The 18,232-nt window shown below is 33.0% G+C and overlaps 1 protein-coding gene across 3 annotated transcripts; it reads left to right on the top strand.

Annotated features, from left to right (window-relative positions):
* Positions 1-515: 515 nt before the first annotated feature.
* On the top strand, positions 516-15,156 carry LOC114333218 (uncharacterized). Of its 3 annotated transcripts, none has more exons than XM_028283076.2 (5): positions 516-1,894; positions 5,328-5,416; positions 6,685-6,880; positions 12,094-12,369; positions 14,934-15,156. In XM_028283076.2, exons 1-5 carry the CDS (start codon positions 695-697, stop codon positions 14,955-14,957), a joined length of 1,785 nt encoding a protein of 594 aa, XP_028138877.2. In that variant the 5' UTR covers positions 516-694; the 3' UTR covers positions 14,958-15,156. The 3 variants fall into 3 exon arrangements, with proteins under 3 accessions (XP_028138877.2, XP_028138876.2, XP_028138875.2); XM_028283075.2 differs by having other exon boundaries at positions 12,094-12,404; positions 14,938-15,156; XM_028283074.2 differs by having other exon boundaries at positions 517-1,894; positions 12,094-12,404.
* The last annotated feature ends 3,076 nt before the right edge of the window (positions 15,157-18,232 follow it).

Raw genomic sequence — 18,232 nt, 5'->3', positions numbered from 1 at the left:
CTCATTAAAATACATGGACAGTGACTAATACTAAGTAACTGATTGGTAACTAAAATTACCAACTGGTTTCTTTTTAGCAGCTGTGTGTGCGAATGGCCTAACTGTAGATGAGATTATGAGATGACTCCAGTAAGAGTTGATAATTTGTCTAAAAGCCTTTCTTCTTCTTCCTCTTCTTTATCAAGTGCGAAAAATATTTGTTAGCCAGTTGAAACCTCGTGAAACAACTAATGAATCTTACACTGGTGTATACACTGTCGTGGTCTCTATTATTTTCAGATGCTGGTCAATTTCCTGTATCATTGCTATTTTATATTTCGTAGTTTTTCAAATTAATTATTTTATGTATGTTTTGTTTCTATATTTTTGTCCCTATTTGCAGTTATAATTGTGGTTTATTTCCTACGAGATTAACAATCATTTTCTACTTTGTATCGGAAGGCAAAAGGCCATGAAAATAGGAGAAAAAGAAGAAATTTGTGTTTATTTCTTTTTAAAATGTCAACCTAACAGGTAAATTTTCAATTTAATCAAAATATTTCATGTCATTAAGTTTAGGTCATCTGCATATCTCGAAACTGATAAATCTATCACATAGTTGATTTAAACGTAGGTTACACAACCCCATTCGCAGTATTTTTGGACAACCGGAAAATGAAGAATATTCAGTTATGTTAATAACGAAGAAACACATATGGAAAGAAGTAATTTTGATACAGGAAAGTACGATATAGCAGAAAATGATTCAGATAATAACGTTGGTTACAAAAATGGATTAACCACATCATTCACGCAAACAAATAATTCATACTCCAAATTAAATTATATAACTCCTAGAAAAACCCATATCGTTAAGGATTTGTGCACCCAAACGAGTAAAACATTGATTCCAGAGACTAGTAATTTTGAATCAGCCCCCGATATTCTAAGTCCTATTAATCGTATTTGTAAGAGTAACAATCCATTTTGTACTATTGATTATGTAAATGTAAAACATACAACTAAAGAACGTGAAGAATTACATAATGGATTGTGCCACGGAGGTGAGAATAGGAATATTAATGGTAGAGATGAATCATATGTCTCTCCCAGAACCTTGGCCTCATTACCATTTGATCGTTCGTTTAATGTTGTTAATTTTTTCAAACAAGATCAACCGCAACAAAAAGCCCTTCTTTCGGGGACCGTTTTAACGCGGACGTACTTAGAAAAAAATAAAAACAAATTGAAAAAACATCACAACCTAGAAATAGAACCTTCATTGGAAGTAAGACCTACAAATACGCTAAAAAGTCAGTCTTATATAGAAAAACCATATTTTTGTAAAATACATAAACAACCCAAAAGATTTTACGAAAAGAATGAAGTTTTCGAAGATAAAAACAATAAATCTCCAAAAAACTATTATTTAAAGGTCAGTGAAGTTACCCAAACAGAAGGGAAAGCCAAAACTCATTCTTTCATGTCTCCTACAATTGCTAGTGAACGAAAAAATCAAAGTTTACACATAAAAACAATAGAAAGACTTATTTCCCCAACGCGGTTAGGTAGATCCATTACAGTCAAGAACAACAAACCATCACTGTTTCGTGATTGCTCATATGACCACGTTCCTGTCATAGATAAGCATAAAGATACTATTCAAGTATCTGGTGCTAAATTGCTAAAACAACAACACAGCACTGTTAGAAATAATGCTATTCAGAGACATATTTCACCTTCTCGAAGAGGTAGGTCCATTAGTCCGAATCACAATAAACTAACACGAACTCGTGATTGCTCGTATAGCCATATTCCTGTGAAAGATAAAACTAAAGCAAATATTCGAGCACCTGCTCCCAAATTACAAAGACAACCATTAGATGCCAGTCAAAATGAGAAGAATTCGTGTCAAGTAAGCCATACTCTGTCTTCTGTTTGTGCCTTTTGCTATACATAGTTCTCTTCCCTTTACTATACATATTTTTCTTCTGATGGTTCCGGATGTTGGCATCAACATAATAATTTTCACAACTGGCAGCCAAGAAATGCGCAGTCAACCTGGAAATTTGTTTCCATACACTGCTCCATGAAGAAGTCATCATCAACATCTTTGATTCGACAATCCGATGTGGATTCTGGCGTGCCCTAAGATTCGTTGCCATTCTGTTCGGTTTCTGGCGACCTTTGTTGTCATCTTTTGATTTTTAATATCCCTAAGGCTAAGGCCACACAGGCGATAATTTACGGCGCCGCGCCGTAAGAGCAGTAAACCTGACGAGGCATTGGTTGGCTAACTCCTACTTCATCTAAAATTGGTTGAGGAGTTAGTCAGCCAATGGGTAGGGATGGGAAAACCTACCGGTTATAACCAAAAACCGGTTTTTTACTTTGCAATAATCGGTTTTTCCGGTTGTTTTTTGTCCCGGTTATAACCGGTTTTTTCTTTTTACAGTACCTAATAACCAGTGAAAAACTGGATAAGTTGCTACTTCTGGAAAAAATAATGAATTCGAAGAAAAAATGGGGAAATTTTTTGTCTTCGAGTGCTCGATGAAGAAATTTTAAGCTTACCGAAACCGATTTGACAACACTGATGACTGATTTCTATTTTCGATCCCAATTGGGTACGATCCCAATTCCGTTTATATATCGATTGATTATCTTGAAAACTAATATTTTTCGCGTTATTCGCGCTTGAAAGTAACAGTTTTTCGACGAAAAAATCGACTTTTTTAGAGGGTTTTTTGAGAATACCTCGAAAAATATGCATTTAATCAAAAAAACGTTGGATAACAAAATTGTATCTTTTAGTAACACAAATCAAATTCTTTTACTGTAATATATTTAAGACCAATACAAACCGAGATACGGCATCTTAAAAGTTAGCTTTTTCGTCAAATACATAATTTGAAATATTCAAAGCCAAATAACGGAAAAACCTTGCATTTTTCGAGGAAAACCTAAATAATCTTTTTTCAAGTATACAGTTAGAACTTTCAAAAAATAATAATATAAAACCTTCTAGCATAAAAATTACGCGACTTATGATCAAAAAAAGGTCGGTATCTGCTTTTCTCTATGAAAAAATCAGTGAAAACAACCCCCTAACTACCCTCCTAATTAAAAATTGGTCTTGACGTTTTTATAATTCCTTTTATATTTGTATTATCAACACACCCAAGAAGTGTGACCTATTTAAAAGTCCCAATTTTAGAAAAATTGGAGTTTAAAGAAAAATTAATTTTTTGCAATTTCCTATTATTCACCTTTTACTTTAAAATATCTCCGAAAACACTGGAGATACGAAAAAAATCATGGACTACTAAATTGTAGATTTTTTAATAAGTAAAATTCCCTTGTGCATAGATTTTCATTAGAGTGAACAGTTAGCGAGATATAGCTGTTTAAATCCTCTACTTACGAGCAAACACCTCCTTATTCGAGCCTTTTAAACCCACCCCAATTAAAAACTAAGGGATCTAACGGAATTTAGTTTACAGTCTTATAACTCTTCAAAAATACTACAAAATCTTTTTTGAAAAAAATTTTATCGCCAAAAATGAAGGAGCTATGTTTATAAAACGATTTTTCTTTTCGAAAAATTCGAATAGTCCGCTTATGGATCATTTTCAATGTATGTATAATACCACAGAACCGATTCGTATACCGGAAGATGACTAAAAAACTATTTGTATTTGTATTTGTACATATGTATTTGTAAATTCGTATTTTTTGTAAATAAACGTTTTTGTAATTCTTTAATTCTACTTTTTTTTCTGTATAGATCTATTAAATTATCTACTTATAAAAATTGTAATGTTATTAAGGGCGGTTTTTAAGGGTTGAAATATTATGATATTATATCTCCTAAAGTATAAAACAATCATTATTTAAGCATGATATATATTATAAAGTACAGGGTGATATGATCCTAATCCCAAATTTTTATGTAAATCGATGCAAGCCGAAATTATTCTTTTAGGATAAATAATTTTTTTATATATAGCTCCAACAGGGGTAGTTTTAAGGGTTGAAATATTATGATAGTATATCTTAAAGCATAAAACAATCATTATGTACCTAATAAGAACCAAACGTTGACAATATTAAAGTTTAAAATGATATTTTATAATTTTTTACAATTAGGGGTAGAAACAACGAAGTTGTAAGCATTGAAGACGTTCCATATATTGTCATGTTGAGTACATTAAGTTACTATTTGGTCTGGTTATTGGGTACAGGGTTATTCACTATATTTTGACCCCCCTGTAAACTGCTTTATTTACAGAATTAGAAGAAAATGTAAAATACAAAAGTTTTTCGATTTTTAAATTATGATTTTCTGACATATATATCTTACTAGTGACGTCATCCATTTGGGCGTGATGACGTAATCGACTATTTTTTTAAATGGGAATAGGGCTCGAGTGCTAGCTCATTTGAAAGGTTATTTAATTCCCTATTCAGTAGTATAAACATTAGCATGATTAATTATACAGGGTGTTCAAAAAAATTTTTAATTAAATTGATTGACACAAAAATAAGAATGTATGTAATTTATTTAATTCAAAATACATTCTGCTGCTGTTAGAAAACAGAAATAAATGTTTATTGAACAAATAAACATTACTTTTCACTCTAATTCAATGTTCAAGTTGCCACCCATCTGCCTCTTGGCAGTTTGAACATTGAATTTAAGCAAAAATCAATGTTTATTTGTACAATAATCTTTTATTTCTGTTTTCTAACAGCAGTAAAATGTATTTTAAATAAAATAAATTACATACATTCTTCTTTTTGTGTCAATTAATTTAATTAAAAAAATTTTTTTTTTGGACACAATGCATAAATAATTATCTTCATGTTTATATTATTGAATAGAGAATTGAATCACCTTTCAAATAAGCTAGCACACGACCCCTATTCTCATTTAAAAAAAGTCGATTCCGTCATCACGTCCAGATGGATGACGTCACTAATACGTTACATATGTCAAAAAATCATATTTTAAAAATTGAATAACTTTTGTATTTTAAATTTTTTCTATTTCTGTAAATAAAGCAGTTTACAGGGGGGTCAAAATATAGTAAATATCCCTGTGCATCTGTGCGCAAGTCTAGTTTGTTTTTTCCATTTCTGAACCTGAAGAAACTTTTTTGTTTCTTTAAAATGCTAAATACTTAATATTAAAAAATTTTTTTCGAAAAAAAAAAACACGGGCAGATGAAGTCCATTTATTTATTTTGTTTCTTCATTTTAATTTGACTTGTTCTATTTTCCTTATTTTATGTAACTTATCATACCTATAGATATAGCATAATATCTGTTATATTTTTTATTTGTAGGATTTAAGTTTCAAGGGTGAATGCTCAACGTCATCAATATCAGATTTAAATCTCGTTCAAGCAATGTGTAAATTGAGGGATCCTGATTGGTGAGTATGTATCACATTATAAAACTACGTATTTCAATTTTTAATCTTATATCATTAAAACTTATTCAGAACCACTGTAGAACAGTAAAAAAAAACCTCTTGAGAGAACCTCCTGAAGAGACAAAAAAACTGGATCTCTTTAAATGAGAAATTAATAAAATAAGATATGTATACACTTGTCGTCAAACTCAGAAATTCCCGATATAAAGTGGAGTACGTCAGAGGAACACCATATCGCCGAAACTGTTCACTGTATATCTGGTCTCCCTTTTTGGAGTTCTGGTAACGCTGCCCAATCAGATGTTATTTTTAAATTACAAAAAAGAGCAATAAGATATCTGTTTGGCCTCAGAAGAACAACACATTGCAGAAGCTACTTCAAACATCAAAGGATTCTAACACTACCTTCTTTATATATTTTAGAAACTGTTTGCTTAATTCGTAAACATCTACATGTCTTTCCAGCAAGACATAGACATGACTATTCCACCAGAAATTCTACCTTTGACATCTATTTACCGATCCCGTCCAGTGAGTTAGTAAAGAAATTTATATTATATTCTGCAAAAAAACTATCTCCCTCTACAACTTAAATCTGCAACATCTTTCCCCAAGTTCCGTAAAATGACAAAAGCCTATTTATCTGAAAGACCATATTATTCAATAGCAGAGTTTCTTAACCAATAACTAAGAAAGTACAGTATTCTTATTTATAAGTAGAATCTTAATCTATATTTGAGTGTCATATGCAGCAGCTTAACTTAACTTATTAAATTTCTTAAGGTAGATTATGCAATTTGCAAATTTTTTGAAATTTTGCAATAGATTGTTACTGTTTTTTGTTTCACTTCTCATTATATTTTATTTATAGTGACGATTTATATCATTTTAGTAAATTGTATTTGTTATTTGTTAATTCTTATTTATGATTCTTGTAAGCTTTGTCTATAAAATTGTTAAAATTTTCATGACAATAAAGCATATTTCTATATTTATCCCGTCTCATAACGTGGCCGAGATATTGTAACTTTCTTATTTTAATCGTATTCATGATTTCCTTTTCCTTTTTCATCTTTCTGGTGTACATAGTTAACTGATATAGTCGGTTCGTTAAACTCAACTATTTAGTAATTATTTTTTGCCAATTTTACCAAATTGGCAAAATTACTTACTAAAATCACTAGCCAGTTGTGTCTGAGTTTAGCGAACCGACTATAATAAAATTTATTATAAATAATTCAGACACTTTAACTGCACGTATTTTGTAGGAATACCTCCTTACGAGGTCTAGGTGAAATAATAGAGCTCTGCAAAGTGATCGAGATAGAATCAATTTATCCGCACATGACTATGATAAACCAAAGATTAGTAGATTTAATAAAAAGTTCCCGATCCCATGTCAGTAGGTATTCTTGCCAGGCACTTGGACATCTCTTCGAATACGCGAAGGACACCAGAAGGCCAGTAAGAATAATTAACAACTAAAATATAGTTTGTAGTGATAAAATATCAAATTATTTAGTACTTATTGTTTTCTACTAATGTATGAGATGGGATTTTGTTTTTATCATCAATATTCTTCTTCTTCTTCTTCTTTTTGTGTAGACATGACTGTCTGTTTTTTCAATATGGCTGCAGTAAGATCTTCCCACTGATCGTCTTCCTATTGGGGAACCGTCTTTCGCCATCCTTATTACTCTGTTTGTTTGTCATTCGGCTTATCTGGTTATTCCATTTTACTCTTCTGTTTCTTATCCAGTTATTAATGTTATCCACCTTGCATCTCCGTCGTATATCTGTACTTCTGGCTCTGTCCCATAGTGTCTTACTGCTGTCTCTAGCAATCTTTTTGTCATCTCTGTATCAGGTCGTGTTTCTGCCGCATATAGGTCATTACCTATTGGTCTGATGACTTTTGTAAATTCTGCCTTTCATTTCTTTTCCCATATGTTTATTTCTCCATATTGTTTTATTCAGACAACCTGTGGCTCTGTTTGGTCTATTTCACTTGATCTTCGACTTCTGTTTCTAGCTTATATTTAAACGTGTTCTATTATCTGACCCTTCAGCTCTTATTTACATCTTATTGGATTTGCTGTTATAACCATGCATTTTGTCTTTTTTGGGAAAATTAACATGTTAAATTTTCGGGCGGTTATGTTAAATTGGTGTAGCATAGGTACGTTGTAAATCATCTTCACTTCGAGAGATTGGTATTGCATTGTCTGCATAGCAGATTATTTTAAGTTATTTTTCTCCCATTTGGTATCATTGTTTAGTTCTTATTTTTTTATTATTTCATCCATGATAAGGTTGAACAATATTTTACTCAGGGAATCTTCCTGTCTTATTCCATTGCCAGCTTCAATTGGATCAGTTAGTTTATGTTGTACTTTTACTTTTATTGTGTGGTTCTGACAGATATTTTTCATCGTTTTAATTATTTAAGAGGTACCTCTCTTGTGTACCGGGTGTCCCAATAAGAATGGCTCTTGGCCATACCTCAGGAACCGTTTATAGTAAAGCTTTGAGAAAAAATATTTATAACAAAAGATGCCTCGGGAAAAGCCTGGAAATTATTTTCATCATTGTAGGTTCACCGCTAGAGGTAGAGGGCGTAATTGAATATCAAAAATTAAAAAATCAAAATTTTACAAAATTTGCCTAATGAAAGGGCACTGAAAATCCGATCATCGTATTCTTCATAAAATTCTGCGCATATTTGATTTCACTAGTATAAGTCTACCTTTGCAAATAAGAGGTGGGGGTGAGTGGGAACCTTGTTATGAAAAATTGCTGTAAGTCCGGTTCTGCTAAATCGAATTTTGCAAACTTGGTCTTGTTGAAAACAGCTCTTTTTCGTCAATGTAAGAGTTATAATTTCGAAACAGCCTGTTAAGTAATATGTCAGCTAGGAGGCGTTATTTGATTATTTTCAGAAATCTAGTTTTCTTTGGAAAATATTAAGTACAAGTATGCATTTTTAATCCTGTATTACAAAATTAGATAAAACTACCAACAGAATAGAGAAAACTGCATGTCGATACCTTTTTTCTGTCTCGAGATATCTTAAGAAACGTGTAAATTTTAAACCTAACGCTGTTTCACATTATGAGAATTTTGACCGTACGATGGTTGAAATTTACATAGTGGCTCGAGCAATCATATGGAATCTTTCTCCCTTTACCGAACGTTTCAAGCGGTAAAGTGAGAAAGATTCCATATGATTGCTCGAGCCACTATGTAGATTTTAACCATCGCAAGGTCGAAATTCTTATAATGTACAGCGCTTAACAAACAACACTATAAAATATAACAAAGAAATAAAAACAACTACTTAGTGACGACTTAAATGTTCAAATTATTGCCCATCATTTTTGATTCAAGCATTTACTCCTTCAAGAGTAGATTGAACAGCAGTCTTAATTTCTGCTCTCGAAATGCTTTGAATGGGGTTTCGTATTCTCTGGATCATTTTTTCTCGAGTAGGCCTAGCTGCAAATACAAGGTCTTTAATCCGTCCCCATACCTAAATAAAAGTGAAATACCAAACCGTCCCCATACCAAACAGTTAAATCTGCTGACAGTCAGATAATTGGACCCTTTCTTTTCGATAATTCTATTATTGGTGAACGCTATCTAATTTTTTTAAGGAATGAATTGCCTCTTCTTCGGGAAGATGTAACGCTAGCAGTTCGTAGGTCCATGTTGTTTCGGCACGATGGTTGTCCCGCACATTTTCCAGAGAGTAAGAGATTTTTTAGATGAGTCATTCGCTGATAGATGGATAGGACGTGGAAGCCTATTTTTTGGCTAGCCAGATCACCAGATTTAACTGTTTTAGACTTTTATTTATGAGGGCGGATTAAAGACCTTGTTTTTGCCACTAGACTAGGCCCACTACTCGAGAAAACATGATCCAGAGAGTAGGAAACGCCATGCAAAGCATTGCGAGAGCAGAAATTGAGACTGCTGTTCAATATACTCTTGAAGAGCAAATACTTGCATTGCAAATTATGTTTCATAATTTGAAGAATGAAGTCGTCACTAAGTAGTTCTTTTTATTTCTTTGTTATATTTTATAGTGTTGTTTGTCCTATTGTTGTTTTAATTAATACACGTTGACATCTAAAAAATGTTTCTTTGTTTTTTTCCACAGCACACTACCTTTGAACTTCGTTTACCGGTGACAGTAACAGTTATGTTTAAAATTTACACGTTTGTTAAGATATCTCGAGATAGAAAAAAGGTATCGACATGCTGTTTTCGCTATTCTGTTGCTAATTTGATCTAATTTTGTAATACAGGATTAAAAATGCATACTTGTATTTAATATTTTCCAAAGAAAAATAGATTTCTGAAAATAATTAAATAACGCCTCCTAGCTGGCATATTACTTAATAGGCTGTTTTGAAATTATAACTCTTACATTGACGAAAAAGAGCTGTTTTCAACAAGACCAAGTTTGCAAAATTCGATTTAGCAGAACCGGACTTACAGCCATTTTTTCATAACAAGGTTCCCACTCACCCCCACCTGTTATTTGCAAAGGTAGACTTAAACTTGTGAAATCAAATATGCGCAGAATTTTATGAAGAATACGATGATCGGATTTCCAGTGCCCTTTCTTTAGGCAAATTTTGTAAAATTTTGTTGTACTATAAACGGTTCCTGAGATATGGTCGAGAGCCATTCTTATTATTGGGACACCCGGTACAATAAATAAATAACGTCTTTTAATTTGACTCTCTCAAATGCCTTCTTAAGGTCCACGAAACATAAATATGCCGGTTTGTTGTGTTCTAATGATTTCTCTTGAACTTACGTCATTATAAATATAGCGTCTGTGCATGGCCTTCTCGATCTTAAAACCTTCCTGTTCTTCTGCTAATGTTATAATTTCATTTAGTTTGTTTGTTATCATTTTGGTTGTTAATTTTAATGTGTTTAATAAATTAATTCCTCTGTAATTCTCCGGGTCCGATTTGTCTTCCTTTTTGAATAAAGATATTAGGATGCTTGATCTCTATTCTTGTCGTATTCTGTTTTGTTCTATTACTTTTTGAATTAATTTTAATAGTTGTTTGGTCAGATCTCTATTATTAATTTCCTTTATGCTTGCTTTACACCTCCCTCTTCTATTTCTTTGTTTCTCACCTTTAGTAAATATAGATCGAAAGTAGTCTGCCCATGTTTCCTTCTGAATGTGTTTCGATTTTATTAGTTCGTTCATATCTTTTCTTTGTCCGCTGATTTCTCCATACTTCTTTTTGTGTTCCATAAAAGCCGTCAATACATCATCGATATTAAACTCAGATATAAGCAAAGTACCATTGTTTAAAAAATGATTGTTTGTAAAAAATATCTCTTCCTCTCATTTTTAAGTTTTTGTTTTTATTAATACTTTATTTTTATAATTACTTGAAAATTCCTCAACAAGGTTAGAATTAAAGCTATCAGATTATCGACTTTATATCTCTCAATAACATACGTATATTTATGTAATCATTTACTAATCTTTACAAATAATCAAATATCATTGACTTCTAAGAATTTAATTTATATCTACAAAATATTAAAAATGTGGTTTTTAAAATATAAAATTTAATTTAGAATATCATATTGTAACGATTTTACTTTCTAAGTTAGGTATTCATAATTTTAACACTTATTTAATTAAGGTTTTATTTTATTTTATTTTATTTACACTAAAACATAATCAATTTATGTAATACAAATGTATATCAAGTTTTTATTTCCCGACAACAATACGCGCTTATATCGGTTATGATATTTTATTCAAACTTTACAGTATCAATTTATAAACTCAGACTGAATCGTACAATAAAAATTATCAATTTATTTACCGCTACGGCTCTGAATCTGGAAATTTCCAGTTCACTCTTCACACCTACGCGAGATAGATAATTCTCGAACACTCTGTAGTAAATATCAGCGGTAGAAGCCGGTTCATTGGGTGGTCAGGGTCGGTGTCGGTATTACAATATATTTTAAGTTTTCCCCTTATTCAGATTGCTAAAAATCAGTTGATTGGTTCAAACTGACGTAGCAGTTCTTGGAAGTATGAAGTGTATTTTATTCCTGAGCTAGCACATGTCTCTTAGGGTATATGCTGTGTTCCTGGGTTTCCTTCCAGTATTAATTACCTGCATGCCATCTACATACCAGATACACCTTAAATATTATTATACATAGAAAATTAAACCATTTGTCAGACGTTTAAAAATCCTATACTATTTTATAGATACCATACGTTTAGTTTTCGATTAGAGATACGCGACTGAAGGAAACGCTAAAATCGGCAACATTGCTTATGAGAACGAGTTACATTATACCCCATTCCACAAATATACGACCCTCTTGAATTATCGCGAAAAAGAATATTTTACTGTTCAAAATATGAAGAACGAAAGTAAATTGCAAATTATATTGTTGTTTATTGGAGTAATTATTAGAGCAAAATACTTTCGTACTTCTTATGTTGCACACTAAAATATTCGTTGTCGCGATAATCCAAAACAGTCGTATATTCGTGGAATACACCATTTTAAATGAGTTAAGAACAATAAAACACTTTTTGTGATAGAACTAAATAGTTCTTTTACGCCAAAATCATAACTGTATAATGTATAATATTTATGACATATCTTTTTCAGGAATTCTGTGAACTAGTGGATACTCTTCTTTCTAAATGTGCCTCCGCAAACAAATTTATTCGACACGATGCCAACCTAGCGTTAGATTGTATGGTGACTCACATTCCGATATTCCATTCCGTTCGGGCTCTTTGCGCAAACGGTCCACAACACAAAAACCCGTTGGTGCGCACAGCAACTGCTAGATTACTGGTGTGTGCGACAGTTCTAGCTGTACCACATATCCTCCATCCCCAAAGCAATGAGCATACTAGGAGAAGAATCATACAGACGATGGTTAGTTTTCTAGAAGATAAGCACGCCGATGTTAGGTAGATACTGATTTATATTTGACAAAAAATATATGAAAAATCGTGTAATGTTATAACATTTTTATCTATTATCTTCAATTCATTATTTTTTTCTGGCTCCTTCATATTTTAAGCGATTGTCTTTGTAAGATGGTGAGAAAGGTCACACAAGATTGTAAAGCCGTTTTTTCCATCAAAATACTGAACCATATGTAACTTTGGTACCACTGATGTTTTTAAACTAAGAGATTATCTTCGGTTTCAACCCTCAGGTTTTACCTACAACTCGTCTGGAGTTCTAGAAGAGTCGCGAAGCCCTGTTGGTTATTTTATGAGTGTTCCAATTGAGTTTGGAATCCAGGATTACCCCTAAATACTTTATCTCATTGGTTCTTTGTAGTTCTCTCTCATATGGCGCTAAAGCCCAAGTCGAGCGCGGGCCCTGGTCCCCCAGCATCCGCCTCCAAGTATGGCTGCTCTCCTCCAGTTGTCCACCCTCAATATCTCTTTAGCATCGGTTCTCAAGTTTTTTCTTATTACTCTCCAAATAACTTTAGCTCACTCAGTCCAGTAAGCTTTCGCTTATTAGTAAAGGCTACTAGTTAATTTTAGCAGGATTCACAGTGGTTCCCTTTTAGGCACCAATTTTCTATGCAATGAAGGACATACCGCATCTGATCCGCAACAGTACCTACTGGGAAACCTTTCCATAGTTACTATTACAATAGATTCACTAAGCCCTTTACTGTATAACATAATGCTGGATGCAATAATAAAACAAGTGAAGAAAAAGAGAATGTACAAAATGTTACGCTGATGACACCGTGTTAGTAGCAGAGTGCGAAAACGACCTACAAAGATTACTGCACGAATTCAACATTAACGCAAAAGAAATGAATATGAAAATATCAGCCCAAAAAACAAAAAGATTAGTAATATCCAAAGAACCAATAAGATGCAAATTGGAGTTAGACAATCAAATTATACAACAAGTAATGACTGTCATATAGCTGGGAATTAATCTATCAGCCGACAACAATATCGAAGAAGAGGTAAAAGACCAAATAATTAAAGCCAGTAGAACGGTTGGTTGCCTAAACAACACAATTTGGAAAAACAAACACCTAAGAGTGGAAACAAAGGCCCGAATATATAAGTCAGTTATTAGACCAGTTATGACTTAGAGGGCCGAAATAAGACCAGATACAAGCAAAAAAACAAAGACATCTGGAGACCAACGAAATGAAGATCTTAAGGATTGCTGGAAAAGGACTTACAGGACAGGGTAAGAAGTGAGGAAATCAGACGTATATGTGGGGTAGACAATATAAATACCTGGGTAAAGAACAGAAAAGAAGAGTGGAATCAACACATAAAAAGAATGTCTAAATCAAAGATAGTAAGAATAGCCAAAAATAAGTCACCGTTAAGCAGAAGTAGAGGACACCCAAGGAAAAGATGGTGACAATTTAGGGACAGAATGAAAGGCACCGTTGAAGAAAAACAGGCAGTACTGCTAGATAAATGAAAAAGAAGACTATTACAATATCGGCTGCAAAACACTGGATCAAGGTTCCTTGGCTGCTAAGCCGATGAATCAGGTCGTCAATGACTATATTCCTTAATGTTGGCGAGAACACCCCTCAGTTTCGCTCAGGTTTATGGCACATTCATACATACTAAATATGTTCTTTCATATATTTATTTTTCTTAATATGTATGCGAGTTATGAATAGGATCGTATCCAACTTGGTGTCTATGCATTTTGGATTTATGGTAGTTACGCATGACGTTGAGACCCTGACAGAAATAGTGGTGACTGTCTCAATTAGAATCAAACAAATTTATTCGTTGCGTTGACCAACTATTACTATATATACAATGATATTAGTCTGCATTGAAGCATCTGAATAATCCACTTGCATATTGTATGTACTATGTATTGAGTCACGGAGGTATTTTTTTCTCATGGGCATCTTTCAGTGAGCCACAGTTTTTCGATTTCTTCCTAACGCATTAAATTGTATGTGACAGAAAAAAAGGCAAGTCGCGAGTCGGTGATTACAGACATTTATAACATTTATTCTAGTTGTCGGTAGATGGCGCTATAATCGAAAACGAATTATATAATATCTACGAATATAATCTGTACAATTTATAAGATTATACGAATCAAAGAAAATATCATTTTATAAATGCAATAAACACAATTGATTTTTTTTTATGCCAAATTGCAAATAAAATGTGACAACTGTCAGATTTAACTAAAATGTCATGTTAGAATAAATGTTATAAATGTATATTATCACGGACTTAGGTACCTTTTCCTCTATCATTTGTGACGCACTGAAAAATGCTCATGAAAAGGACCATATTTATTATCAAATGCACCTTCAGATATCTTCTATAAATGCAGCAGGTTCGACTTCTTTCTAGGCCTGTCGGATTCTGACACCAGATTGTTAACACTTTCTTTTGCCTAAAAAATATTTCTTCTAGTGATGCGTTTTTCTATTGAACCAACTCTGTGCTTATTCCAATTTGTTTCAGAAAGTATGGCGAAAGATTGTATAAAATGCTAAGTAAGGAGAGAATATTTGACTTGTATCTCAACAAATACCTCGAAAAAGATGTGGTAAATAAAATGAAGAAGATTTTAAAAGTGGGTAAAATATGAAACTTAAGATGAAGTAATGTAATGTAGTATATTATATATTTATATTATAATGGACTTGAGTATTATTTATAAAATAAAAGAATTTTGGAAACAAAACTCGTTTTATTATCTTCGATTAAACCTTTGTTAAAAAGATAAATTATTGTAGATTTCTACAATTTCTAAAAGTCACTACAGTAGGTATGACAAATGATAAGTGGTTTGTAGCGCGTAGACCAAATTTTATATTATTACATAATTCATTTGTTTTGTGACCGTCAAGCGGACGAGATCGAGAACTTAACGTTAAATACACTGCAGTGTTGCCAAGTATTCAAATATTTATTTTAAGCGAAACGGCTACATTTTAGAATTAAAATGGACAAAATTATTTTTAATATGTTTAAGTTTCGTACAGAAGAATAGCTAATCAGATAGACTTTTAGCAGATCTGAAAAAAGGACAACAGAAAAACTGATGTGCTTTGTGGATTACACAAAGGCCATCGATAAAGTAAAATGTCTGTATCTATGGTCAATACTAGAGATGAGGTCACACCACCACTTAATTCAGCTGATAAAACATCGATACAAAAATTATAAGTGCAAACTTCCGACAATTTCAGAGCAGAAACCGGTGTCAGGCAGCTCTCCAACTTTATGAATATCTACAGCGAGTACATTATGAGAAAGAGTACTTGACGGATGAAAGAGTGAAATATCGGTTGGTGGTAAGAATATCAGTAAGTAACCTAAGATATGTCGATGACTCATTAATAATCGCTTAAAATTAAGAAGAAATGGAAAACATAATGAGACGTATGGGGGAAAATGCAAAGAATATGGCCTAAGCTAAATAGGAGTAAGACAAAAATCCTGATCGAGCACAGAACAATCTTCAACACATTTCACTAATGAATTTCTTAAAGAAGTAGTAGTTTCTTATACCTGGGGTCTCTCATAACAAATGAAGGATGTGACAGAGAGATGATTCACACACAATTGGGGCTGGTAAGAACACTAATTTCCCCCATAGCCACATCTGCTTCCAAAACGTGGACCCTGAAGGAAGCAGATAGAAATAAAATAGATGCTTTTGAGATGTGGGTATACCGCCCAATGTCAAAATCTATATACTGTGTTGAACAAAAAAGTTACTGTTCAGCAGCATTCCTCGATGTTAGCCAGGCTTTTGATAAAGTTTGGCATCAAGGACTGTTGTATAAACTGAAAAAGAACTTACCAGAGGAACTATATATACTCCTTAAGTCGTATTTATCAGAAAGATACTTTCGAGTGAAGTTTCAGTCAGCCTATACAAAACTATATCCCATCAGATCAGGGGTACCGCAAGGAAGTGTTCTGGGACCACAACTGTATCTGATTTACACAGCTGACTTACCCACAAATCGTGATACAACGACCACCACCTTTGCAGACGATACTGCAATCCTAGCAGTACACAAAAATCCCGTCGAAGCTGCTGCAAAACTCCAGAGAGTATTAAATCAAATAAATACATGGGCACAAAATTGAAGAATTAAATTGAATGAACAAAAATCAAACCATATTGTTTTTACAAAATGTCACGGTGAATCACCTACAGTAACAATAAATAATAAGGTAATTCCCTCAGTTACCTCTGTAAAATATCTGGCCATGCACTTGGACAGGGGATTAACCTGGAGAACCCATATATGGAACAAACGGAAACAACTGGGCATAAAATTTAGTAAGCATTATTGGCTTCTAGGGCGTAAGTCTAAGCTCACGACAAGAAATAAACTGCTAGTCTACAACACAATATTCAAATCAGTCTGGGCATATGGTTTGCAACTCTGGGGAACAGCATCCAAGTCGAATGTATCCATAATTGAGAGATTCCAGTCCAAGGTGTTACGTTCAATAATCGATGCTCCGTGGTTTGTTACTAACTGGGATATTTACAATGATCTGGAAACCAAAACCGTCAGTGAAGTGATAGTGGAGTTAAGTGCAAAATACATCGTACGTCTTGAAAGCCACGCGAATGTGCTTGCAATTGATTTGTTAGACAACAGTCAGGAAACAAAACGGTTAAAGAGACAGACACCATTAGATTTACCGCACAGACATTAATATTGTTACAGTAGCTAAGTTTATATATGTAATACAGTAATTTAATATTATCTCTATAGAGATGTGTGGCGCTGGTCACAATCTCTTCATGTCATTATTTCTCAGATAAAATGTGCCTATTGTTATATGTTATAACATATTGCCTAATAAACATTAAAAAAAAATACAAGAACAAATAGAAGTAAAAGTTCTTCCTGTTTTGACAATGTCATCGACAATTCAAGTACTTCCGCATTTTACTCTCACTTGGCAGACGTCAGTTGAGCAAGATGGTTGTTTAAGATTTCGGGTAGGATTTCTTCATGTTCACGGAAGGTATCCACTAATATCGGCTTTGAGCCTTTACAATTTAAAAATGTAAATTTTTTATTTTGTATAAGCTTTGTCCACAAATTGGAAAAATTTTTTGACAATAAAGCATACCTTACTTACTTCATAACCACATTTTTATTAACAGTCAAAATTTCAACCATCTTTTTAATTTTCATTAGTGGGATTACTTATTCTATTTTAGGTTCACTGATGATGGACTGATAGGTCCGAAAAAGTTCGTTCTGAAGGCATTTATGTAATCCATTTGGATTTTTAATTAAATTATAACTACTCCTAAGGAGTTTTTTAACTACATGGTATACATCCAAGCCCGGGAACTTTCCCGTTTTAGTTTAAAAGACATTGCTTAAACAAATATACAACAGATATTTGCAGTATTTCGGACACATTGCCAGAAGAACAGGTACGATGCAAAATCTGATAATCGAGAGCTGGCAGGGCTTCAAATAACAAGTCCCGGATAGAGACGGATGGAAGGGAATTGCTAAAAAGTTGATGGTGTCACCACATCCCTGAAAGGGATTAGGACTGAGGAGAAGGCTCGCCACTATTTAGTTGCCAATGCTGCCAAACTTAGACCATAGCGATACGCTTTAATTACTATTTTTGCTAATTTTAATTTTAATAATTTTTCTCAAAACGAAATAATATGGGCAATATAAAAGTCACAGTTAATATACAAACCAGATGCTAAGAAAGACATAGTTTTACAAACGAAATGCATCACTAACCATATGTTTTTG

Source organism: Diabrotica virgifera, chromosome 7, assembly GCF_917563875.1.
Source record: "Diabrotica virgifera virgifera chromosome 7, PGI_DIABVI_V3a".
In the NCBI taxonomy this organism is placed as follows: domain Eukaryota; kingdom Metazoa; phylum Arthropoda; class Insecta; order Coleoptera; family Chrysomelidae; genus Diabrotica; species Diabrotica virgifera.
Note: the sequence above shows the minus strand (reverse complement) of the source record. Positions and strands in the feature narration are given on the sequence as shown.